Here is a 27,796-nt window from a genome sequence, read left to right on the forward strand (position 1 = left end):
AATTCTATGAGAATTTGACTGCTTGAACCGGCGTTCTGTGTAGTGCATGCCGCGTAATTTCATGGATGCAAGGCTTTCGGTAGTAGTGAGATGAACGGCGCTGGATGAGAACGGCAGGAAACTGCAGCGTGCAAAATACGTGTTTTGCTCTTAGGCTTATACGCATGCATCTCGCACAGCATTACTCATATTAGAGTTCGGCCTTATATTTTTGGATGAATCAAAGCCTTAAACTGCTACTACTGCTGCAAGAGTTGAAGCGACGCGAAGTGCAAATTACAACCGGAGATTGCGCTCCGCGCGTGAGCAGAGAACTTCTTTCAGTAAGCGAGCACGTGAAAAGACGTTATATGTAGACTCTTTACACAATTATATTAGAGCTCAGATATTCTGGGATTCATGCGTAGCCCTCAGTGGTAGAACATAGGTAATAGTACGCGGAACATTTTTCTTCGTGCCTGGAGCGCCGAGCAAACTCTTTGCAGAGAATATTCCTGGTATTCGCGCAAATAAAGAATAGCTTTTCGCGTCCATGGCGCAATTAAAAATCGAAATCTAGAAAATGCAGTGCAGCAGACCTTCGTAAACACGAGGTGTGGAGTAGTCTTCTATGCCTGCTTCCCTTCAACGTTTCATACCCTCCCATCGATATGCCACAGAGGAGTGCGGTGGGATTCTTAGCTATTTGAATAAGTATATCTCTGTACTGGTGTATAACCGAATACAGAGGCGGAGCATATGTTATATACGTACCGCGTTTATGTAGCAGGTCCAAATTTTCAAGAGAAAGGTAACTTGCTTTAAATTTATTTTAACCCTGGGGCTATATTGGTGGCTACGGCAGACATCAGGGAACAGGCAGATTGCTTCAATTATTTCGGCAATCAAGCACATCCGTTTTATTTATTTTTTTTTTTTCAATTTTCGTTTCAGGGTTATGTAATAATATTGAGCTCCTCCTCCAAAGAGCTGACACTTCTCTTTCGTTCTAGTCAAAAGCACCGCTTGCGATAACATCGTTTCTTTCTTGGAGAGGTTTGCTTTTTGCATTCGCTTCCAACATGTAGGGGATGACGCCAAGATTACCCGGCTAATCTTCGATGTGTTCCATCGTCGTGTAAGCAGTGAACCAAAAGCTTCTAACCACTGTGCTTCGCGCTTCATGTGCAGCGGCGGCGGCCGGGCCAGGCCGACCGAACAAACACCATTGTTGACGTCACGAGGCGCCCAACCAACCACAGGCGGCAACGACGCTCGCGCCCTGGCCCGAGGCTGCTGCTGCACTTTTCACCAAAATAAAATAGGCTGGCGCTTTCTTTTGCATAATTTCGGGGAGAAATTCGAATTCCAAGGGTGGAAAGTAGTAAAGTGTATCTCTTCCCTCAATTTTTCTGGGAAACCTTTCAGCATCAATTTAAAAATAGCACGAACATGCTCAGCTATCCACCCTATACCATGAATTCAGAGTTCACAGAAGCCGCCAGTTTGTTGTCGGTGAATCTTGCTGACAGGCCGTCGGCGTGACTGTGCCTGTGGCTTCCTCCTCCGGCCTTAAGTGCTCAAGTTACGCGCTGAAAAAGGAAATGGCGCTAGTGACGTCACTTGAATATCCTCTATTATTTCGGTCCACACGGCTTCAGAATGTTGGACTGAACCATCTTTGAGGAACGGCAGTGGGAAAAGGTAAAGAGCTCAACATTTAGAACCGCACAGAGGAAAGGCGAACACTTCAACTCTGAAGTCAGCGCTTTGAAGTCGAGGAAGTCAGCATTGAAGCCAGCGCGGTTGTGTTCTGTCCCTGTCTAAAAAGCTGCGCCGTTTTTAGTAGGAAAGTATTACTTCACGAGGTTTAACTGGCTCACAGATTTTTTGTGCAGCTTGACCTTAAAGGTGGCCTTTGAAAAGTCATAAAAAAATAGATAAATATTGTCGCGACTAGAATTCTAACTCCCTGCCGCACGAACTGATAAGATTCGCTGTACACTCCACGAGAGCACTATGCTATTGCCACAGCCGATCGCGCCTAGCGTTAAACTGGAACACACTATTACGCTGTGCATTGGACATGGTCATCTTCATCAACTAATACAACTATCGAACTAATATCGTCGTTAGACGTGCCGATGGCCCATCAAAGCACAACTATGAGCTAACAAGGCCAAACACATGCCTTCGTACGTCTGCTCAGTTCAACTACGTTAAGACCCTTCACTTTTCTTTCATAGCAGAGATAGAATCACCAACTAGCCTGATCTGGCACGCTTGCTCACTAGAAACGAATGAGAAATTTCGCATTCCTTTGTAGTCTGTCCGGTCCTTTGTGGTTCTTTTTTCGTTGACCGAATACCTGCCTCATCCTGGTGCATATACTGTCTGCAGGTTCTGTTCTTCAGGATATCTTAAAGGGATACTGAACCAAACTTTTGGAGCTGACCTTTTGCATGTAAACAAGAGCTTGACTGCTAAAATTGATAAATATGACAAGCATTTTAGCGAAAAAGGCGGATAACACGCTTTTTTTTGCGATTTATTGCCGTATCGTTGCACCTGGTGGCCGCCTGTGGAAGCTGCGACTAGACGTCATAACATCCGCGCGCCCACCGTTCCCGCAGAAGCACGATTGCCATCGCTACTCGCGGCTTTTCCATGTCTGTCGTCTGCTAACGGCGTACACAGATATGTCAAAATGTTAATCGGTGTTGTCTACATACCATAACCGTATGCACGCTCACGTCCGCTAAATGCAGCTATTTTTTCCGGACCTTGCGCCATTTCTAGCATTCTCACTTTTAAAACAGAAGCGCGACGATGTTCAGACTAGTGGCGCCATCTGGTGGTTAGGAGGGGAAGCATTGTTGTCAACAAACCGACACCTCTCTTAGCCTAAAGGGGGCAGAATAGTCACTCTAAATAAAAAATAAAGCAAATTTATTACTCGTAAGTGATCTTATGTGCAACAGGAGATGAAGCGCAAGACCGGTGGCCCATTTATGGCCAGTGAACGCGCTGAAGAAGCCAGTAACAACGACGCAACCAGTCCGAAGCGAAGTTTCATGCATCGAAGGGCGCCGCCATATTTGTCGCCGCTGGAGAGTGCCATGACGTCACGCTTTCCACCTCGCGCCGACCGGGAGGACTTGGCGCGCGCTCATGAAACATCGAAAATAAAACCATCCGCTGAAAAATATGCGCAGTGACGACTATATTTCGGTGTAATCACATTCCGAGAATCTATATTCAGCCTTTTTGTTCTATTTTCAGATTTTGCTTCAGTATCCCTTTAAGTTCTTCAGGTTCTCCAGTGCATTGTCACGGAACTTCTTCCTTTTCATTTACTGATCCACACTCCCAGATATTTATGATTGTCCACATTAGGTATTTCCGGCAGTCCATCTACTCACAGCCTGATTTTTCTATCTATAAACCGCAATTCAAGCTTGTCAGCCTCTCTCTTCTAGATGCTTTCTTATCGCTGTACATCTCGCCCGCTATCAGCTAACAGGACCTACCTAATTTGTATGTTCCTCCAATGACGCTAGGGGCGCATGCAGTTGCTGTAGTCAGGTGCACCTGAAAAAAAAATCTAAGAAAGAGCACAGTGCTATCAAATCTCTGCTGAAAAAATTGTTGCTGAGGAAAACAATACCATACAGGAGACGAGTATAAATAAGCGATTTAGTGGGGCTATCACCCTGCCTTTTGAAGTATAACATACAGATTAACATCAGAGAAAACCGTGTTGAACAATCACACAAACACTGCCAAGCCATTGACAACGTCAGTCATGACCACATTCTACCAACACTGTATTAGGATGCAACTAAAGCAAGAAGCGTGCAATCCCTCTTAGAGCAGGCACTCCAGCCAATGGTGTCGACCGATCTACACGACGTCGCGGTTAGATGGCGCGATTTCTTTCGCATATCACCTATCCCCTGTCTCGCAAGCCCTACTAGAGTTAACAAGGATTTACCGCGATGTCGTGAGAATCCGTCTACACCATTGATAGGTTGGACAGCCTGAGTTATATCAGGCTACAGAAACAACAAACCGCGGCACACGTGCATCGATATACGTACAAAGATTCCTATTCCCTTACACAGCGAATGAGGCCTTGCAACACCTACAATCCATTTAACCAATCACGGCGCTCTAGAAGGATCTGCTTTATCACTCTATTGAACATCACTGTTCCTTGCTACCTATACTACTTCAAAATACCCCGAAACTTTCACACGCACTGTATCACAAAGACAGCAAGCACACTTTTGTCCACCACTGGAACGCCTGGTCCACCACTGGAACACCAACTGGAACGCAATCCGTAGGCCTCACCTGAGCGCCCACTAAATCCAAGCTACTTGTAATAAAAGCACCCATTCACGCTCGTTCCATACAGTTTATCCTCTACAGGAAACCCTTAGGCACAGGACAAAATTTTCAGCTTGGCCTACAACTACAGCAAGATATCAAGGCGATTCACACCACACACCTCTTGCAAACTCAAACAAAACAAACAACACAACTCATCAAAGGCGTCTTCAACAACCAGAGACTCAAGGAAAGAAGATAGCATACGCATCTTAGAGGCATATCATAACCTCACTAAGACTCATCTTAACACTGAACACAAAACGCTGATAGCTGTCAAGGCAGAGCTACGCCTACGACGACACGGTAATAGCACCAAACTGCGTCTGCTGGGATAACAGAACAATGCGGACGAAGTTCTCAAATAGCATACAGACTCTTCCGTAAAGGCACCGTGGCCACATACTGTCTAAAATACCAGCACCACTGCAACAAGTCATTATTAGGGTCCTGGGCTTGAGGGCAACCCTGCAAGTCAGTGAGTTCATGCGTATGGCCACGAATTTGGCGTCCTCGTGCCGGTGGATGGCGTCCCAAATACACTTACAGTAGAGTCACTGCATAATTATCCATTGACTCTAAGATGGTTCTGCTACGAGCCAAGCCAATGACATGTGGTTATTTACCCGCTGCACCACACAGCGATGAAAACCTGAAGGCGTATCTAATATCAGACACCTGCCGGTGACATTTGCTTCGTGGAAGTCGCGTCGGCTCCAACCATCATCATAATGCCTATGCGAACTACGATTACGTCGGACCACATGACCCTCTTCCCTGCTACAAAAGGGCGCACCGCACCCAGCCTCATCAGTGGGCATGGCAGCAGCCTCGATGGCAACAGGCTAAAAAATCCCTTCTGTTTCGTGCTGCAGGTTATTCAGTACTTACCTACTAAATGTCGTAGAAGCGATAACTACTTCTTAGTGCTGTTGCGCTGCCCAGAATCACTGATGAATGTTCTCAGTTATGTCAATTCTATGAATAGGGGCCTGTTGGTGTGTGAAGATGTAGGGGCAAATCCGGGTCCTCAAGAAAAATAAATGCTCGTAGAATTACTGCACGGCCAGGTGAAATTAACCTCAGCGGTGGATGCTTTGAGGAATTCTCAAAATGACATTGAGAAGAACATTTTAACACTGACAAAGCGCATAGAATGTTTTGAAAAACGGGGGGCTGGTTTGAACCCATTGAACAGCCGTGTGAAAGCATTGGAAGACACTGATGTGAGCATTCATCAACAGTTATCTGCGCTAAACGCCAAAGTCGATTATTTAGAAAATAGAAGTCGAACAAAAAACTTAATTATATATGGTTTGGCTGAAGAGAACGAAGAGACAGCAGCTGAACTTGAAAGCAAAGTAATAACTAAGGTCTTCCGGGATAAACTGGGGTTAACTGTCTCTAGCGTTGAAAGGTGTCAAGACTTGGTCACAAATCTTAAGATGAGGAACTTTCTGTGATACAGAAATTCTCGGATTGCCAAAAGAAGTCACCAATGAAGTCAGCTCATAAGCTAGAGGGGTCTGAAATATCAATTTCTGAAAACTTTTCTGCCAGAACGCGCGAAGTACAAAAGAACCTGCGGAAGAGTGCCGCACAAGAAAAACCTAATGAAGACAAGATGAAATTGATGCACAATAAATTGTCTGTTGATAGTGTAAAGTACGGCTACGATGAAGTCAAAGGTACCCGTTTCAAACTGAGCAATGAAAATAACTGGCACAAGAAGCACAATTCTAAATCACTGAATATACTAAATGTCAATTGTAGAAACATATTAAACAAAATTAGTGAGTTAGAAGGAATGTTGCTTGCCGAAGATCCAGATATCGCGATCTTACCAGAGGCGTGGTTAAACAATGCCATTTACGATAGTGAATTTGTGCCAGCTGATTACACTGTACCTCGGAAGGACCGTGGTGGAAATGGTGGTGGAGTTGCCATCATCTTTAAAAAACGTCTGAATATACTGAGCATGTCTGAAGTGCCTAATATTGAATGCATTTTTTGTAAGGCATACCTAAAAATGTCCGGTATATTGTAGGAGCATGATATAGACCGTCTGGATCGCCAGTCGATGTCTTAGATAACCTAATAGATTATATGACCACTTTTATCAAGCTAAATGCTCCTATTATATTAACAGGCGACTGCAATTTGCCGGATATTGACTGGTCAACGTTCGCACTCACAATTCTTTGTTATAAATAAAGTTAGGCCATGCTCGATATAGTTTTCTCGTTTGACTTGATGCGAACTGTAGAGATACCCACTTCGAAACAAGGGAGTTCAAAGTCCATATTAGACCTCTTTTTTTTGTTTCTGGAACAATTTGAAATAAAACTAAGTGTGTAGTGATACCGGGTATCTCTGATCACCAGACTGTTCTGCAGACTATTTCTGCCCTGTTTATTGATAAAAATTCTTCTCGAACATAGTTTAGGAACTTCTCTTGAGCTGACGATGCTTCGATTATCGATGTCCTTTCCTTCAATTTTGACATATTTTGTAATAACACTGCCATCGTTCACGAACCTTGGGACTAGTTCAAAACCATGATACATAAATGTATTGAATGTCCCACGCCAGTGATTGTAAAAAGAGAACAAAACCCCATGGATCTCTCGGGTGACACTGCAGCTAACAAGACAACTGAAACGTATGAAAAGAGAAAGAAATACAAATATTCCCTCTCCGGAATTAGTACAAAAATCACTTTCCTTTGTTCTCAGCTAAAAGAGCAAACGGTCGTTGACAAACAGCGTTATTTCAAAGAATCCTTGCCCAAACTTATATCAGAGTCTTCAGAAATATTCTGGCGTTTGGTTTCCACACCCTCAAGGATCAGTGATGAGTTTGAAATTAAACGTAGCCTGGTCAGTGACGCATTAACAATGTCTAATGCTTTCAATGACCATTTTAAGTCTACATTTAGGCCCGACAACAATATAGTTCCAAAATTTGAAGCATCACTACCGCCTTGGGAGGACCTTGTAGTTAGCGAGTATGGTATATTAAATATGCTGCTTAAGCTCGGTATAAAGAATTCACCTGGAGCGGACAACATACCTAATGTCTCTTTAAAAAGGTTCGCGCAATAGACATCTAAATATTTTTGTTTTATTTACAACGGTCCTTATGTGAAGGTCAAATTCCAAAAGTCTGCGGGACTGCCAGAGTGAAACCACTTCATAAAAGTGGAGATAAGCGAATCGTCACGAACTATCGCCCAATTTGCCCTTACATCGACTTCTTGTGAACTGCTCGAACACATAATTCACAACCACATTTCAAACTTCCTCGAAACTAATATTTCTTTTTGCTAAATATCAGCATGGATTCAGGAGGTGCGACTCAACTTGCACACAGATAGTCGAAACTGTTCGTGACTTTGCCTCATCCATTAAAAAAAATACAACGCAGATTTATGCAGTATTTATGGATTTTTCAAAAGCTTCTGACCGGATAACTCACGAAAAGTCAATTCATAAATTAGAAATAATACTTCATAAGAAAAAATAACTGACCTGGAAATAGCCTACCTTTCAAACAGAGAACAATTCGTGGTTTTTAGAGGTCATTATTCTGCCAGGCTTACAGTCCACTCTGGCGTCCCGCAGGGCTCTGTTCTTTGGCCTCTGTTGTTTTTAATATATATTATTGATATGGTCGCTAACATTCCTGTGAAAATTAGACTTTACGCTGATGACTGTGTTATTTATACTGAAGTAAGAAGCGTCTCAGATCTACTCCTACTTAATAGTGCGTTGCGAAACATTTCTGCATGGTGTTCTGCATGGCAAATGACCATTAACGTTGAAAAAACTGTATTAATGAGGATCTCTCACAAAAATAAACTATTACCTTTTGATTACTCTACTAACGGTGTGACACTTTCAGAAGTAACACAATATAAATATATAGGGCTCTGGGTTACTAATAGTCTTAGCTGGAATAAACATATTGATTCCATAATGTGGAACGCTTTTTGTGAGTTCTTTTTCCTGAGACGAACACTGCGATTGCCTATTGTGTCTGTCCCCCTGCTTGCTTACAACTGTGCTGTTCTACCTACCCTAGATTATGCTGCTGTCATTTGGTACCCGTTCACTCAGACTAATATATAAAAAACTAGAGAGGGTTCAAAAGAAGGCTGCTCTATACATACATAACAATCACCGACGTACATGAGTTAGACATCTTTTAATCAAAGCTGGCTTGCTGACAATAACTGAGCGAAATCGTTCTGCGTGACTAAACTTAATCTATCAAATTATTAATGGGCGCTTCAGAACTGAACTCACAGATTTTCTTGTTTTGTCATCTGGATATGCGACCCGGCAACGACATGAGCTAAGTTTAACTCCTTTTCGCGCTTTAAGTACTTTTCGCGCTTTAAGTAATAACTGCTTTAAGTACTCATTCATCCTACGAACTAGTTACGATTGGAATAACCTCACTTACAACGAAGTGTTGCAACCGTCACTGGAGTTGTTCTCACAGCATATTCCGTAGTTTATTTGAATGCACTTACCATGAAATGATTCATTGTTTGTATGTATACATATATATACATTTTTCTGTTTGACTGTGAGCTGCAACTTGCACTATTATTACTTGTTTACCTGTGCCCGTTTTGTTAAACTGCTTAGTTTTCTTTCCTCACCCCACTACAATCCCGACACCGGGATTGCAGTATCAATAAATAAATAATAATAAATGAATTACATAAATAAATAAATAATAGGCTCAAACTCAAACGAGCTTTTTACCGTGCACCTGCGGCAAACCCCTTTACCTTCCCTCCATTCTGCGTGCCGCCGGCTTCCTCCGCTATCCCTCCCACCTCGGGCTCTTGGGATGGCTACACTTTGCGTTTAAATAAATGAACTTTGTCTGCTGTCTCTATAACAGATGGGAAATGAATCACCGGTTACCCTTCATTATATCATCATCATCAGCCAAGCTGCGCCCACTCTAGGACAAAGGCTTCTACCATTCATCCCCAGTTAAGATTCATTCCATGTTCCATTCATCCCCAGTCGCCATATGCCCGGAAAGTTCCAGATCTCATCCGCCCACCTGACTTTCCCTGCTACGCTTGCCTTCCCTTGGGCCCCAGTCATTTACCCTTAATGGGACAGAATACTGAATTTTAAGCAAAGCATTTTTGAGGCACATTAGAAAGCTTTCTGTATAAGGTGCTTGATTCCGAAACGCTTTGTTAGAAGTGCTGTATGCTAAGTACTCTATGCGATATTCAACACCAAATTAAAATTGTAAATGCTTGTTTCTCCGATATCGCAGTGCACAATTCTCACAATACGAGACACCCCAAACTCATTCCCACCATGAACTCTTGGCACGTTGTGCTCAGTGATCAGTCTGTTTAACGGCCGAGAGTTAACTTGCCTTCGGATCGTATGCCAGTTTCTTCTTGATTTCGCCTATGAATAACTACCATTTGTTCCCTGAAGAACTTTGCCCTGTTCCAATCTGTTGTTTCACCGATCATTTTTCTTTTCATAGTTCGCTGTGTTGTCCTCAAATTAAATCGAGTCCTTATTTTTCTCCCCGACGTTTCTCCACGTTTTTGCTGTACGACCCTTCTGTCTATGCACCGTAAACAAAAACTAAAAGAAAGGTTGAAAAAAATAATAAAAATTGCGTGTGGTAGATTTGGTCGGATCGTCATTGGCCTGCTCTGTGCTTATTTCGGGGATTCGAGAACGTCGCTCAGGCGCAAGAACTGCCGTATGTGGCGTAGGCAGAGTTCGGGCAAATTAGCCAGCTGCTTTTTCCCTTCCTCGCTGGGATTGCACTCTACCGAATCGAACACGACGCCTGCGAGGCGCATGAACTCGCCGAAGTTCGCCAGTCGGAGTGCGCTCTCAGAAACCAGTCGCTTCGCTCGAGCTTCCTCGATGCACGCCACCGATTGAAGCTCCTCTATCAGTGCGGGGGACTCTGAGACCGTCTCAAAGGCCTCTGCTGTGTACCTGGCCCTAGTTCCGGTGACGTAGCCAGCAGCGCGCTTTTGCAAGGACCAGTTCCTGTGCACAATATCTTGTATGGCCAGACGCTCTTTCATCATCTCGCCGCCCTCGTAAGGAAATGTCAGGCTGTGCAGGGTGTAGTTGTTTTCAAATTCGGACTGCAAGAGCTCCGTGACGAACTTTGTGAAACCGTTGCTGCCCTCTGGTTTCAATGAGAACGCGCGCAGGGTGCGGCTTCGGTGGAGAAGCCTGGCCAACGGTGCCATGTCAAAGTAGCCTCGCCTCGCGAAATGGACGCTTAGAGTCCTGATTGTTGAATTGCCGCAGACAGCGTCGCATATGGCGGGTGCGCCTAGATTCCAGCAGTTGTTACAGCACTCGCGCCGAGTACTCAGTGTCAGATCTTTGATATAACGCGCCTTTTCTATCAGCTGAACAATGTCCGTTGATGCTGGATCCGTTTCCCCGGCGACGCACAGAATCGAGAAGACTTGCAGCTGGATTTCTGTGAGATTACTGGTCGTGGTTACTTCTTTAACAGCAGCTTGGAGGATGCTGAAAGGCACAGGCTGAAACTGGCCCCTCCTAGACGGAGTGTCTTCTGGATAGATGACGGTGCTCTTGCCGTTGACCAGGACCCTTTCCTGCTCTTCACTTTCAGCGACAGCGCTGCACATACGTAAAGCGTTACGATGCAGATCATGAATGGCTAGCTGCTTCAGAGTCTTGTTTCTGGCCATTGCGTGCAGAAATCCTATGCATTCTAAGAGACAAAAACCCCACATTGAGAATGCCAGTTCCTGCAGGGCCATACCGTCGGTCAGCAGTGCGATTATCCATGGTCTCACGCGACCGGTTACTTCTGAGTGGGCTGTGCGGCACTGTGGGCAGTACTGCATAGGAGACAGAACGTCCGCACGATCTCGACGTTCGTTGGTGGCTGCATCGCTGCGATCGATATACTGGTAGGCGAGGCTGAAATACTTCAGCAACTTGCTGCTGTTTAGAAGGCACTTAATTGGCGTGGCATTGTCCGACCTGAGCCTGTACAACTCTAGATCTAGCCTAGTCAGCACCGTGTTTTCCGATAGGGCTCGGCAGAGTGTCCTGACGTCGACCTCCGGGCCACTTAGTGGAGCAGTTATCTTCAGTGACGTCAGCGTCGTATTGCACCGTAGGTATGTAGCAAGGCCGACATCCAGGTTGCCGCGGCCAAGAACCTTTGTCGTTAGCCACAGCTGCGTGATGGTCGTGTTTTTGAACAGCTCTTCCATGAAGACGTTGACGGGCGGATTTTCCACACAAATGTCCCGAGCACAAAAGACTCTCAACGAAGCTGTTCCCGCAAGCATGGGTGCAAGATTGGCGACCAAAGCGCCGTGTAAGTTCTCCCGCAAGGAGAGCGATTCCAGCCGCGTCACTGAAGCTATGGCCTCGGCGAGGTGACTCCATGAGAAGACTAGCCTGGGGGATTTAAACGCTAGCGTGATCCTCTTCAACCCTCTGCTGTCGCGAATTGCGTTGCAAATGATTTCTTGTTCACCGGTGAGGACTTTGTCATTGATGGTAGCTTCGACAACGCAGTGGTGATCTGCTAGCAGTACGTACAGGTGCATCATCGCCGACATCTTCTCGTTCTCAGTAGCCATCTGCGTGAGGCGCGTGCCGTCGCTTGCCGTCACTATGGAGAGCTCCGAGGCAGACTTCTCCTGCAGTTCCAGCCCAATCGCCCAGAGGACGCTGTTCCAAACTTTCAAGCTGCCGAAGATGTGGCACAAGCGGCCTTCCTGACTCGTGCATTCCTGGCGGTGGTCGGCGTCCCCGCTCAGGGCTACGCCCATCTTTTGGAGCGCCAGTGGTGTTGCCCCGGACACCGCGACCTCTTCGAGCAGGTCAACGTAAACAGGGCCACGCTTGAAAGCTCGTCCTGTCCTCGCTTCCGCTTGGTTACCGTGGTTCCGCCAGCGTGCCAGGGGCCTGCGAGACAAGCATCAAGGGAAGGCTAAGGACACTGCTCAAATGTAAATGACGCGAAACATGCTCCCGAATGTAAAGGAGTGCATTCGAATACAAGGCAGTATAAGTCACAGCAAGGAGCAGTAAAATATCGGGTGGTTTTCATAGGGACGGGTGCTCGAAGCTAGAGCAGGAAAGAGATCAATTGGGCTGAAATGGGAGATGTCTTTTGTCTTAAAAGCCTAACTAGGTTCCTTATTATGATAGCTCTCCAGATTTAATCTCTCCCCCTTCGGACACAGTAGGTGTAGAAAAGTTGGAGGTTTATCAAGGTTAAGCCCAGTGGATGCGAAGCAGCCTTCGTTTTGCATTCTTATTACTAACGTCCTTAGCGTTTGGAGGCATCTTGACCGCATACACGCCCGGCGCAAAGACGCTGGCGCGGTTGCGGGCACAGAGACTGACGCGACGGCGGGCGCGCGCCGCTTCATCCCTGGCGTGACGTCACATATCACGTGATGCAGCGATGGTGGCGGCCTCCGCCATGGAGGCCTCCGCCGGGCGACGTCCGACGGCGCGTCTTTCCGAACACCCGAAAGTGCAGCAGCGGAAGTTCCGGTTACGTTACTCTAAACCAAAATAGTAAGAAAACAAAACGCACTACGCGCTTATGTTTCTTCGAGTATGTAGTGTAGTGTATAAACTAAAACGCTTTGCTACTAAAATATTTTTCCTCATGAACGCTTACTCCGAGCAATGCACTATATAAATCGCCTGCGTGCGTAGCGCCATCTCTACGCCAGCCGCCGGCGCTCCTTGGCTGAAACCCAAGCTGAAACCATTCTTGCCTGGGCGCGCTTTTCGAAACCCGGCGCGCACGTCCGGAGTACCTGAAGGCTCGAGATTTCTTCGGCCGAGTATCGCGGCCACAAAACCGGCGTCAACGGTGAGCACAGCTACAGTTTTCATATAGAGGTGGTACAAAATGTAAGTGAGATCTTAAATTTTTCTTTTGCTTCTCTCTGGCAGGTTGCTGTGCCGTGAAAGCGATGTCACCTTGCTGACTCGAACAAGTTGGTGAGCTGACGCTACACTAAGTGCAAGTTGAGGCCAAGAAGATGAACAAAAGCACCAAGAAAGAATGACACTTTCGTTGCTAGCCTCATTCTCTTTATGCTGTCAAGAGCTGAGGCACCGAGCACGAGCACAATTGCCCAGTTTAAAGTGCTGATGCTCTAGCTGCACACAGCAGTGAAGTGAAGGCACTGTTCTGGGAGTACTACACTCAGTTTTCCACCTCATGAAGCCTGCACACACACATGAGAGCAGACTCTCTATTGAAAAACATACTACACGCTCGTGGTGACTCCCTAACAGTCTTGTAAACCCACCAAATAATACCGCATACTACATCTGCAATGTATGGCAACGAAACTCTGCAGCACCATTGTCGGTGTACTGAAAAAACTGCAAGAACTTCCCTAATATTCAGCGCGCAGTTCAAAAGTCAACTGCTTTCACCCCGGTGCCCTCTCATCGACACACACACACACACACACACACACACACGCACACGCACACGCACACGCACGCACGCACGCACACACACACACACACACGCGCGCGCGCGCGCACACACACACACGCACGCACGCACACACACACACACACACACACACACACAGAGAGAGTATGTGTTTTTTTAATTAAAAATGTCTTAACAGACACATACACTCTAACTGTATGCAGAGTCTGACTGTAATATATTGAAATTATGGGGTGAAACATGTCAGTGCAGAGCAGGCAATGAGGCATGGTGCAGCGCAGCACCTTGGATTCGTGTTAAGCTTGTGCGTTTTTGGATTTATGGAGCATTAGAAACTAAGGCTATCCATGTGCCAAGCACAGGGTTGAAAAGTGGTTGCTGCGGTCAGAGACCATTAGCTTTTAATGTGCTGCAGTTTGTTTATGATATTTCCTTCTTTTAGGAACTTAACTCACTGTAAATCTGCTGTGGCAATCTTTGCTAACAGTAAATTAAGATTCAAACATATTTTTATGTAGAAATTGTAAAATGCTTTTTTTTACTTCGGGCTTTCTGCATGAAAAAATATGTCTTACCGTAACCAATTTTGCATTCACAAACAGGTTTTCCTTGTTTTATTAGCATGAAGTTATGTGGGTTGTGGTTCGTGGGGTTTAACATCCCAAAGCGACTCACGCTATGAGGGACGCCGTAGTGGAGGTCTCGGGAATAATTTCGACCACCTGGGGTTCTTTAACGTGCACTGACATAGCACAGTACATGGGCCTCTAGAATTTAGCCTCCATCGAAATGCGACCGCTGCGACCAGTATGGAAACTGCGTCTTTCGGGTCAGCAGCCGAGCACCATAGCCACTGAGCCACCACGGTGGCCTGAAGTTACGTGTAAGGCGCATACGTCTGATGTGAGGTGGCATAAGTTCAATAAAGCATTCTTTGGTTTCGACGTGACTTTGATTTGCCCGAGGTTCTGCTTTACCAGGTGTACCTTATTGTTGATTGCATTATCTGAAGTGGTCCGCTATTTCTTTTGTAGCTTACTATCCACCAGATTCAAGCAACCTATGCGGAATATTTACTTTTTCTAGTTTCTCGTCATATGCTCATGCAGCACTCCCTTCAGCTCTTTTGCTACTGCATATGCTGACTTGGCTCAGGACCCAGCGTAATTTTATTGTTTTCCATGTGTTGTGGCTGTTGCTGTATGGTGCATGGTATCTTCTAATAACAATTTTACTGAATTTTTTGGAGTGGAGTGCTTTCAGCACGCTTAGAGAGTCAATGCAATTTATGCTGCTCTCAATGTTCTCACCTGGTGTTGTTCGGTGTGCTTTAAAATTATGTGCAGACTGGGATTTTCGTACTTAGTCTGCAAGAGAAATCCGTACCACTATCATAGCCATACCATATTGCTGCCATATTCTGCCCATCACACTTTTGTGCCTGCTGCAATTAATGCCCTATATCTTGTCAATCCCAGTCCCTAATGTAACACCCTAAAATGGAGTCAAGTCTGTTGTTGTTAAAGTGTAGGAAAATATGTATGCCTGCAGCAGCAATTGCTATATGTGCTATCTTAAGCTATGGCTGGGCTGTGACCAGCGGAAAAAAGGGATAGGGAATATTTGGTGAAACACAGAGAACAGAGATATCAAAAAAGGATGGGGGCAAAAATGTATGCAAGTATGTACGTGAGACCAGGAATCAAACCTATATCCTGGTTCGTGCAACAGAATGGTTTTGCCGCTGCATTACCACACAGGCCCATTCACGTTTAAGGATTCATTCAATTAGTTAAACGAAGCGGACATGGCAAGGAGACCAATGACAGAGAAGGTGAACACAGAAGAGCAAAAGTAGCTAGGAGAGCATTTGATGTCCATATAGCAATGACTGTATAAAGAAGCTACTTGCACCACTATGAAGTAGTGTGTCATTGCATACTAACGCTGAGCACAAAGCTTGAAACAGTGAAGCACTCTTCATGATGCTGCGTTGATGTATACAAATCATCGTAATTAATATTGGTGAGGAATTTCTTCCAAATACCTATACTGCAATTATTCTTATACTTTTAACTGCTTTATGAAAATAATTAAGCGACCTCAATAATTTACTTTTGGAGCTGACTTGAAAGTGTCATTGACAAACACTTGAAATCAGAATTATTTTATTTCACATCATGACGATGTTGGGTGTGCCGACAAAAAGCCAATGGAAAAGCTTGACGAGGCCGACACGCCCTACAGAGGCATTGCAGTCGTACATAACATGGCACTTTTGGAAAACAAAAGAAACAGAAATAACAAACCTGGGATTAGGTGTTAATCATTTTGGACTCCTTACTTAAATGCCATGGGAGAGTGCAGCTCAACATTTGACAACCATAATTTGTTGGTACATACCATTTTAATGTCGCTCACGTAGGGTATTTTTGTTCTCCGCATTGCAAGGCTGACAGCTTTAGCGTTGGACAATTAGTTTTATCAACAGGGGCTTTATACTGCCGTAGAAGTAAAGTTTCATAAAGCTGTGGCAAACGTATACGTCTAAGTTCATTGAAAATCGGTTCGGAGTGTTCTAGCCGAGGAGCATTCATTACATTTCGAAAAGCTTTCTTTTGAAGGAGATACAAGCTGTTAATATTCGTAAAAGACGTGGCACCTTATACCAAAAAGCAATAATTTACAACAGAAGAAAACAACTCACTGTACAACATTTGATTAATCTTCGGCATGAAAGATTTCAGTCGACACAAAATACCGACAACATTTGAAAACTTGTTCACCACCACGTCAACGTGATCATTCCAGTTCAAGTTTTCATTCAAAATAGCACCAAAGCTTTTTACCGCAGGGACTGTTTCTATAAAGTGACTAACCGATCCTTAAATAGAGTGGTGGCATATTTGTCAACTTATTACAAGGCCTGAAAAGCACAGCCTTCGTTTTGGCAGTGTTTATATTTAATAAAATTATTTTCAGACAATTCTACGAGCAACTGCAAACATTTTGTGCCTTGTTTTTCGAGATATGGAAACTGTGCAGCTGTAAAGAATTAAGTGGTGTCGTCAGCATAAATGACGAAAGTTGGAAGTTTACTAATACAGACAATGTCGTTAACATAGAGAATAAACAGCAATGGCCCAAAGATACTACCTTGCGGTACACCTGAAACGATGGGCTTAGTATAAGATAAGTCATTGTTTATTTTTACTTGTTGCAATCGAGAACTCAAGTAAGACTGAATTATGCCAAGAAACTGCCCGCGGAAACCCCAGTGCTTGAGCTTAGCTAGCATTATTTTGTGGTTGATGCGGCCGTGGCCTCGTGGCAGAGCACCCGCCTCGGCTTTGGGAGGTGGTAGGTTCAACCCCCGCTGCCGGCTGGGTACCCACCAGTTTTCTCAAAACGGACTGTCTAGCGTTCCGTCCAGACGGAACATTTGCTGCTGCTGCAGTTCCGTCCAGACGGAATATTTACTGCAGCTAGAGTCCATCCATACAATAGACAGTTTTAGTTTCACGTACGTAGAAGCTTCACGTAAGTAGAGCGCTTACGGGTCACCAGTGCACATGCGCAGAACGTGAAGTGTCTGCATGGGTCGCACGGACTTACGTGAGATTCGGATCTTTGCGTTGCGGCCTTCACTTTGCTTGCTTGCGTACGCGGCGTTGGCAAGATGGCGGCGCCCTGCCCGCCCGCTTCACAACGATAACAGCTTGGTCGCTAATCCCTCCACGTGGTATAGTGCTGTAAACTGCTGTATTTGCCTTCAGTTGGTCCATTCTTGCTCTCGCATGAAGTTTTAGGTGAGAACTAGCTTTTGTTTTCCAGATAGAAACCCGTTTCAGCAGCTTCTAAGCCTGACAAAGAAGCGTTTGTGGTCGTCATAGCAACGAGTGTGCCGACGGTCTCGCGAGACCACGCGAAGCTCAAAACCTCGCGGGGTATCGCGAGACCCTTGGCACAGTCGGCGGGAAAAGCAAAACGGTGCTCGTTTTGACTCCATACGCAGACGTCGTCAAAATGAGTGGGACACCAGCGTGCCTTCGCTTCTCGAAAAGCGACGATTTAAATATGATGCGGGACGTGAAGGAATGCAATCCCTTTGAAGATAACATGCAACATACAGTTTGGTGGAATGAAATCGCTCAACGTTTGTCAGAAGAAAGGGGGAAAGTTTACCGCCCGCACTGTGGCTTGGCCTGGCTCCGCTCCAAGCAGCTCGACTAAGCAAAATTAGTTTTCTTTATCTGTACTAGATGACACGGCACAACATGCTAGCGCATTTTTTAGGTTCTATTGCAGATCTACACAGTTTGCGTCCCGTACGTGTAGCTAAAACTGTACCAAGCGACATGAGCGTACGCTACGTATACTGCTCACGTTTACGTACGTAAAACTAAAACTGTCTAATGTCCTTACGGTCCATACTATACAAAATAGGTGATTTCTACCCGCATAAAGTATTTCTTTGCCTCTGTAATAACCAGTTGAGAAAGCTGTCCAGATGTTCTCTCTACGCATGTATACGGCACCAAAATATGGGTCCGCGTACGGCGTCCGCGTCCGCATGCACGGCAGTTATACGCGTCCGCGTATAACTGCCGTGCATGCATGCAGGATCGGGAAAATGACACTGTTAGAAGCAGAGTGCAGAATCTCTTCGCGAAGTGATGTGAAGCCCTGTCGCTATTTGTGCTGCAAGGTGACGTAGCGCGAAAAAGACACACGTACACAAACGGTCAACAAGCATTATGCAAACGCGCCAACAAACCCAAGCCAAAACTCGATCTATTGGCATTTCTCACTGACTGCTTGGAAAATAAAAAAGATGCAGCAGAATATCGTGTCACACATTAGGCGGAACAGGATTGCCACTTTTTTAAATGGGCATGCAAAAGTCAGCAAGCAAACTGGTTTCTTAATCCCTAACGCCAGTTTTAATTCCGTCTTGACATAACTCTTGTGGCAGATAATGCTGGACGGAACTGTATGGTGTCAGATACAGTTCCGTCTGGACGGAACCCCATCGCTACATGCAGTTCCGTCTGGACGGAACTCTAGCGCAAATTGTAGTTCCGTCTGGACGGAACTCTAGCCACAGCCTTCTCAAAATGGGTGGAAGTCATGCCCTGGCCTGGTGCTCGGCTTCCTAGGGTTGCATTGCTTGGGAAAGGAGCCTGCGCCTTCAGATCCCGTCACTGTGGGCTTGAAGACAGGTACAAAGCAAACTTTGTCAAAGGCAGAGAACTCCATCACATTCATGAGAAAAGGGCCACAAGTCGGGCTTCTACCACACGAGGCGGATTTAGGGTTGCTTGTCGGGGGAACTTATCTCTGATCCGTCAAGGCAGCTGTGGCCTAGACCCTTTTTCCACGCATCTCACCCCACATGCGCTGAGCACCAGGCCAGGGGAATTCTTGTACTCATCAAAGAAACCGGTGGGTACCCGGCGGCACTGGGGATCGAACCCCGCAACTCGCGAATGTGACGCGGATGCTTTACCACAAGGCCACCGCTTCGGTGAAATGGGTGCATTCAGCGTCAACGTTGTGTTCATGGCAACCTGCAGTGCCCAGGCAGCACTGCAACCCAGCTGTTTCACATGGCCGCTCTGCGCACGTGCATCTCGCCTCCTTGAGCTGCTTCACAGGTTGGAAACAAACCTTCAGCGGTGCTAGCGCAGTTCATGTTAAAGACAGGCGCAGGCAACAGATAGTGGTTCTTGCCACTTTGCAGGCATAGTTGGCACCTTGTGGAATCAGACCGCGCCTGTGTCACCAACGTGCATTTGTTTTCAACAATTTTTTATGGGTGGCAGACGAGTTTTCACGCCCTCCCTGTAAGGTGACACATCTCATGAAAAAGGAAGATTGTTTAAATGTGCATCTAAAGCCTGCTGCTGTCAGCTGCTTTGGCAGCAACCACATTATGAATGATTAGATATTGTAACGTAACGTAACGTAACGTAACGTAACTGTAACGTACTTGTTGACGAAGGGGGGCTTTAATAACAAGTGCGAAGACAGACAAGGCCACGCAAGCTGTGGCAGCAAGGGAGACAGATTCCACACGGCGCGAGCCCTTCTTCGTCGTCGTCAGCAGCTATGCGCCACCTGGCAATGCTAGGTGGCAATATGTATGTTTGGCTGAAAACATCCCTTGCCTAGATGCTCTCATCTTAGCGCAGTCAGCTGGCATACATTACATGTGGCTTCAACAGAGCACACATGCTCATGCCTATAAAAGCGAGCAGGTGGCATGGAAAAGCACCACAGGTGCACCTACAAAATGCTTGCCCCTCTCGCTAGGCTGTGTTGCGGCACTGCAATCAACGCAGTTGGCTTCATCACAGGTTGCCTGTTAGGAATTGAAATATAATGCAACTACTTAGCTTCAAAGTGAAATCTGAACACACCCCTCAGCAGACCTTACACTACCTGCAACTCACATCTGGACATGTCAGTCCTCCTGTTATTGCATTTGTCATGAGCTGTTCGTGCTGTTATGAGCCAAAATTTTATTTTGAGCTCGCAATGCTGAAATATTGCAGTTTTGTGTGTTTCCTATAACTTGTGCTGAAAGATGGGATAGCCACAGCTTTTTGGATGACAGCTTGCATGAGTACCCCATATGCCCTTTAACAAGGAAAGTTTTTGCTATCTGTAGTGTTCATAGTTTAGTCACGAAATAATACTGTTCATGAAGAATGTGCACTTCATGAAAATCAAGTGTGTGTTTAGTTAACACACACTTGATTCTCGTGAAGTGCGCATTCTTGAGGTTGGTACACTAACATTTATTTGGTCGAATGCATAGTGTGCCAGTGTTAGGAAAAACTACAGTGGGAAGGCACATATGCAACACAGATAGGTAACTCATTTCAACTGGTTTACTGAGTGGCAAAGATGTCAAAGCATACACGCTTATAAATTGGCGATAAACAACCAGAAGAGGTTTGTATTGCAAACTGCGTGCCCACAGCACAGCAAAAATCCGACCCAGCCAAACAGCACGTTCTTCAGCACAAGGTGACCAAAGCATTTTGCGGTTCTCCAATTTGAAGTCGGTACCAATATCTTACCACAATGCACGTGCTAGGCACTTGAGCATGTCCTGACAATGTAACAACACAAAAATTTAATCCACCTCGACAATGGTCCACTAAACCTTATTTGGCGTCACAGCTTCCACTACGTGCCACCACATCACGACGGTAGTGTTTCGCGGTGGATATCTAATGAGGGATACAGAGAAGAGTACGTCGTGATGAGAAGTCACCAAATACCAGAAGTAGAGCACACAACAGGTTTGCTACTGGAGGGTAAAAAATAAAGCAATGACAGACCAGCAGCGGCGGACTGTATCGCTGAAATCGCAATGCCTCCAGAAATACACAAAATCTATGCGATGAAGCGCCTGTAGAACGAAAGCATTTGCGGGGGCTGATTTCATACATTAAGAAGAAACGCCTCGTCATATTACAAATGGAACTGCTAGAAATCGCTGCTGAAAGACTGCGAAGATGCAGCCAAGCAATGTGCCATTGAGCAATGTGCATGAAAATTTTTAAGAAATGCATCTTCCACTATTCTTCCACTATAGCCACCATATATATTCCACCCTGGAGGCAGCCATCTTCCACCAACAGGCCAACCAACAAAGCAAGGTCTGCCCAATTTGGCGGAGTAATAACACAAGCAGTTTTGGAACAATTTTTTTTTCAAAAAATGCACGCAAAGTAGTGCATCTTGTAAAATAAGTATAAAATAAAATAGTTCGGAAAATTGTAGAACAAATAGGATTACGATTAGTGACAGTTTTCCGTCGATCACAAAATTAGCGAGGCAGCAACATCGAGATTGCCATCAAGTCAGACGTTGTATTCAATCCAATCCAATCCGATCCGATCGTATAATCGTATTGGCACTCTGCAGTGTCGGTTTAAGTTCGCTGCAAAATTAATTTATTTCCGTCTTTATTGTCTCAAAGTTACACTATGTAAGTTAATGAAACACTTACGCTTACCACGGTTTGACCCTCGGCGACCGCGATCAGCGAGTCGAGCTACGTAGGCTCGATGTGCCCCGCACAGCGGACTCCATCCTCCATGCAGCGAAGAGCCCCGCCACCACAAGAGATGCCCGGAACGAAGCGTAGTTTTTCGCTTCCAACGACATGTGAGCGTCATCGCCGGAACGCCACGACAGCTTCCTCAAACCACAGTTCACGTCCAACTCAAGTGTACGCGTCTGGCGACAAGGCTGCGGTGATAACCAACCAGCGAAAAGGTAACCTGTCAGAAAACCCAACACAGCCGTGTGAAAATCTAAAGCATTAAATTTCCTGCAAACTGGGCAGCGTCTGTTATGATGTTAAACGCTTAAAATATACGGTGTCTGTTCAACAATGGGTGCCAACTAAGTGCGACAGTCAGAACTTGCACGCCACAAATACGATGTTGAAGCACTAGCTGTGGCAGTCGTTTGGTCGCGTATAGGATGGAAACTAAAGAGTGGAAACACTGGCCTTAAATGAGCTAATTTAAAGGTTGAGATGTTTGGAGCTTCGTTCACAGTGGGACAACGATAGAAACGGGGCGTAGCTGTACCTTCGACCCTGGGCACAAGCGTACGGAAGGGCACTGTTGCTTGCTACTGTGGATGTGCTTGATGGATTGATTAATCCGTGATCCAGATATAGCTGGCTCTGCAGGTTGTTTTTGCTGTTTCCCGCTTATATATATATATATATATATATATATATATATATATATATTGTGTCGTATGGTTTCAGTATACACGATTCTGCCATGGGCACACTGTCACGGATCTCCCCGAGAACGCTCGGGACGAAAAAATGGACCGGGCGACAGGTGTACCCACACAGACGCACATTTAATACACCCTACGTGACACGAACCCTAGCACACAAAACTAACGAACAAAGCTAACACAAAACATAGACTACCACTACGTATGGCCCGGGAACACCCAGCCTACTAGTGTTCGGCGTATGCGCTCACGGTTCGGTGCTGCTGATGCGTTGCATGGGTCCAGTCAGTGGCATCTAGATAGCTGGCGTCGAGCCGGCGTTCGAAGTGCTCAGGCTGGCGTCGCTGATGGCGGCGTTGGCGTCGCCGTACCAGCTCCCGGGGCACGTGCCCGTGGAGGCGATGCTGACGATGTTGGCATGGAGGGCACCACCCGGATGGGTGGCAACAGCGCTGGAGGCACCCCTGGCCGTAGCAGGTGGTTCCGTCAGCCATTGACTCCCCGGAACGGGCTCAGGAACGTCAGGAAGTCTATGGTGCGACGCCATAGAAGTCGAGGTCACCGGAACAGTAGCCGGCGTTGCTCTCTTCCAGCCAAGATGTTCCTGACCCGCCGGAACCTCCGCTCCCCCCCCCCCCCCCCGTGCCACGCTATCCTCGCGCTTTTATAGCCTTGTCATTGGTACACATCATCCTTGTCTTCGTCGTCGTCGTCATCTTCTCTTCTCCACCAATGAACTCTTCCCACCACACCGAATACTTCATCTTCTTTATTCTTGGATTAATACACGTCATGCTTATCGTCATCCTCTTCGTCTTCTTCAGATTTTAGTTCATACTTCTATTTGCAGTTTCCTAATATATGTGATGAAAAACTCTCACATCATCCTCTTCAAGCCTTCCAGCTGACCGACTATCTTCCGTGGCGATTCTGGACTAAGCACGCAGCACACTGCGGATGTCAAGCACACACCAAAAGCACACCAGTGAGACAGCACACGAAATTGCATTTACAGAAGGTTAACACACCACTGGCGCTGTCCATATGGTGTCCCTGAGAAATGCGTCAATGTCCACAACACACTCCCTTGTATAAGCTCACAACAACAACAACCACAAAAACAATAGGATACATCCCAGAGAGAGCTACATCTTTTTGACAACTACGAGAGGCGCATTGTATGCTGACCACAACCTCTCAAACACACCAAGCTCCAATATCTCCCGCACCTCATTTTCAATTGATTCTTCAACTACTAAAGGTAGTAGGTATCGTTTAACACTGATCGGTCTATCTGTAGAGAGATCCAATTAGCAACATATGACATGTTTTGCACGGGACATCCTAAAACACATCCCCCTTGCTTTGTAGAAGAGCCCTTATACTTTACTTTTTTTACTTCTTTTTTCTTTTTCTTCTTTTCTTCACCTTTTGCCCACCTCTTTTGAAGCAGGCTTTAAAGCTCTTGTCTTCTCTTTGCCTACATGAAATTACGCCTGGTGTTACGCTCATACACATCGTAACGGGAGTAGAGAGCGGATGCTGTGTTGCTTGAGCTGCCACTTGAACTCTTGTCTCCTCAGCCGACGAGAAACTGACTGCCCCATCACCCGCCTGAGCTGTCGTGGGCCTTTCCTCCTTTGGGTATTCTTCAACGTTGCGCAACTTCCACTCGGGATCAAGGTTCTCCACACTTCTTGCACTCGTAATGTTTCCCAAGATCAGATCGTAGATTGGTTGTTCTACGCATTATGCCACTACCTGTCCAGTATAATATGGCGTGGACACTAGGATCCTGGCTTCGGGAAGGTACCTGACTGTGCTGTCTACAAGAGTGAGGGCTGACGCCTCCCCTGTAAGATCCTCGTCCTTCACCAAGCTTCTCTGAACCAAAACTGTGTTGGCTCTGCTGTCTCTAAGCACCAATATAGGACAGTCCCCTATTTGCCCAACCACCACCTGCATTACTGCTTTCGACTTGGGTGTTCCACTCACCGCCTCATTTTCCAGCGGCGTTTGCTCTCCTGTTAGCTGTGGAACTTCAGGTGGCGAGACAAGTTCTACCCGAGAGTCGACAACGCATGCAGCTTGGTCCTGCGTTCTATATGGGCATTCATCCACCGTATGCCCTCTCCAATTACAACCTTGACACACAACCTGTCTTTTGGGCAACGCTACTAGTCCGACAGTCAACTGCACGGTGTCCCACCTCGCCACAGAGGAAACAACTTACTGGCGCCTTAGAAGCACCGCCGTAGGCTCTTGGTTTTGTCGCATGTCTCTACGACCTTTTGAGTTCCTTCCTTTGCTTCACTCATATTTCTCAGCCCTTGAGCCTCGAGGAATTGGTCTGTAGTGTCGGCAAACTCTTCCAATGAACACAACTTACTTTCTTTCAAGAATAGCGCTAGCTTTGGACGGCAACATGTTAAAAATGGCTGTGTCACCAGCTTATCACGCACTCCTTCAAAACACTTTTCGGTGTTAGACATGTGGATACGACTCTTAGACACCAGTCATCGTCGGGTCTCCACAAATATATTCGGCTGGACGCGCTCAGCCAGGCGGGAAGGGAACAGCGCGCCGCCGGCCTTGCAGTTAAGCAGCCACAAAATCCAGTCTATGCGTGCTTGGCAGGCGTACTGGGGCTGTCGTCGTCTTCTGTGGCCGGACCAAGATGGCGCGCTAGGGCCCCCCCTCTAGCGATGACGCCATGAGCGAGGAGTGAATGGCGAAAAGCGGATACTCTTGGCACAAATCGTACGTGATGAGGACTGGCACGGTCAGGAGGGAATGCAGCGGCACAGTTTGTGATGACGTCGGTGTCAAGATGAGCAGGTTTAAGGCGGTCAACTGAGATTGTGTCCTGCCGGCCGTTGATGAGCAGGAGAAAGTGCTTAGGGGCACGCCGAAGCACTTGGTAGGGACCATCGTATGGTGGCCTTAAGGGCGGGCGTACGGCGTCATGGCGAACAAAGACGTGAGTGCACCGCTGAAGGTCGGAGGGGACATGGACACGACAAGAATACTGGCGCTGACGTGGTGGAACGACAGTGCTCATAGCGCTATGTATAGAGGCGTAATCTGAGACGTCAGCAGGCGTGGGTGGTGAGGGCTCGAAGAATTCACCATGGACACAGAGAGTAGTGCCAAACGGTAGCTCTGCTGCACAGGTAGAAGAGTCACTGCGAAGTGCGGTGCGGAGACCAAGCAGGACGAAGGGTAGGCGCTCAGTCCATGGCGAAGGAAAAGCGGACGCCATAAGTGAGGCTTTCAACTGCCGGTGAAAACGCTCAATGACACCGTTGGAAATTGGGTGGTAAGAAGTCGTCTTGACGTGATCGACGCCGAGGAGCCGAGATAGGTTGGCAAATAAGGTGGAGTCAAATTGACGACTACGATCAGTCGTAATGGTGCAAGGGACACCATAGCGGCTGATCCACAGTGTGATGAGTGCTATTGCGATCGCCTCCGCGGTTACGTCCAGAAGGGGCATTGCTTCAGGCCATCTCGTGAACCTGTAAGTGCAGGTTAACAGGTAGCGGTGGTTCCCGCAGGGAGGAAGGGGGCCGACAATGTCGACGTGCAGATGGCTGAAGCGGGCGTTGATGTTGATGTATCACAAACGAGGGGGACGGCGCAGTCATGGAGCAAGACGTCCTCCAACACCAGAGAGGTTTCACGCGTGCAAAACCGTTGCAATTCGGCATCGGCTCGTTGAGTAGCAGCCATAGCCGTGAAGTCGATAATTGGCCGTCCATTGTCCATCGCATTGACTTCAGCTCGAGAAAGAGCGTCGGCAACTAAGTTGGACTTGCCGCTGATGTGACGAATGTCGCAGGTAAATTCAGAAATGTAGGCGAACTGCCTGATTTCGCGAGGAGCATAGGAGGTACTGCCAGATGCCAGCGCGGACGTCAGAGGTTTGTGGTCAGTGAGGGAGTAAATTTCAGGTTCTTCTACTCTCCTTGCACCAGAGGTGCCCCGCCAGAGACGGTTTGTTCCAACTTGAAGACTTGAAGACACAGGGATAACAAAAAGGAATACTTGAAGTTTTATATACAAATATTTACCTTGCATATACAAGTTAAGGCACTAGAGACATTAGCAACAAAAAGGACAAACAACAAAAAGGTGGATCTGGCTAATACCAGGGGAGGCCCCTACTCGGCGTTGCCGAAGATGCGTAGCATCTGACCTTAGCGCAGAACCCCGCTTCCAGCTCCGGGGCCCGGTTTTAAAGCCCTAAAGGCCCAGCCCACATTCGGTAACTTCCAATCATGTTGCACTATTAACATGATTGGCTCTTCAAGGGCATGGCCAGCACTCCGGCTTTTACAAGGTAGACGACCCTCTCTACCACAAAATAAAATAAAAACGAACACAAATATACATTCGCGCCAGCACGTGCGCGAGTCGGTACCGCGGGGCGGGGTGGACACCCGTACTTCTTGGCGCGTTCGCCAGCGGCCGCGTTCCAAATAAGGAGACGCTCCGCTTTGAGTGCCCCCAGCCGCGTTCCGATGACCCCCGCGAACGCTACCGATACCTTACACACCCTTCCCAAGATTCTACAAAGGGCTCAAATGGCACTTTTAGAATTACAAACAAAAGGGATCGGTGTCTGACACGAAACTACCCTTCGGGTGACATAACATAAACAAAACGTACACATTCAAATGCGCGTTTCACACCTGTAAAACCAGCGCATTCACCGAAGTCCAAGCTGTCGCGCTGCGACCAGTTGCACCAACAAAACCAAAAACAACAAAATGCACACGGGCACCAACACATCACGCAAAATGCACACTTAAATACACACAGTGGCATGCCTGCCGTGCGCCGTAACACAGCGTCCAAGTTGGTGCGTTGCACCCAGTTCACCAGCATGCACACCCGCGTCCTGCTCGACACACACACCGACACTCGCAACTAGAGCGTTCAGTAGCACTCGCACGACGTCCGTAAGTGGCCACATGAGCCTCCTTAGTCGCACCGAGCGTCCTTGTGTGCGTTCGAGCCACTACGCGTCTCAACACAACGCCTAACTGCCACTCGGCTCATTAGGCTGGTGCCACAGCGGGGCAAGAATTCAAAAATGCTGCCCTCCAGGATCGAAAACAACGTCCTGATCCTCGAAAGGTGA

At 46.7% G+C, this 27,796-nt stretch overlaps 1 protein-coding gene and 1 pseudogene across 1 annotated transcript; both read right to left on the reverse strand.

The window, feature by feature from the left end:
* Positions 1 to 3,763: 3,763 nt before the first annotated feature.
* On the reverse strand, positions 3,764 to 13,118 carry LOC149327201 (uncharacterized). The gene is made up of 2 exons (XM_089564815.1): positions 13,075 to 13,118; positions 3,764 to 12,347 (listed from the first exon to the last, which is right to left on the reverse strand). The coding sequence occupies exons 1-2, from the start codon at positions 13,116 to 13,118 to the stop codon at positions 10,085 to 10,087; spliced, it is 2,307 nt and encodes a 768-aa protein (XP_089420941.1). The 3' UTR covers positions 3,764 to 10,084.
* A 10,192-nt stretch (positions 13,119 to 23,310) lies between these two features.
* LOC149327202 (uncharacterized) lies at positions 23,311 to 26,146 on the reverse strand (annotated as a pseudogene).
* Between the last annotated feature and the right edge of the window lie 1,650 nt (positions 26,147 to 27,796).

This window comes from Amblyomma mixtum, chromosome 10 (genome assembly GCF_055824585.1).
Source record: "Amblyomma mixtum isolate Tamu chromosome 10, ASM5582458v1, whole genome shotgun sequence".
Lineage (NCBI taxonomy): Eukaryota > Metazoa > Arthropoda > Arachnida > Ixodida > Ixodidae > Amblyomma > Amblyomma mixtum.

Bases quoted from the DNA above. Each gene is read 5' to 3' on its own strand.
- LOC149327201 (XM_089564815.1), bottom strand. From the start codon at position 13,118: ATGGCGCTACGCACGCAGGCGATTTATATAGTGCATTGCTCGGA. The intron at 12,348-13,074 runs GTAAGCGTTCAT...CTTGTCTCGCAG, and splicing joins TATATAGTGCATTGCTCGGA to GCCCCTGGCACGCTGGCGGA.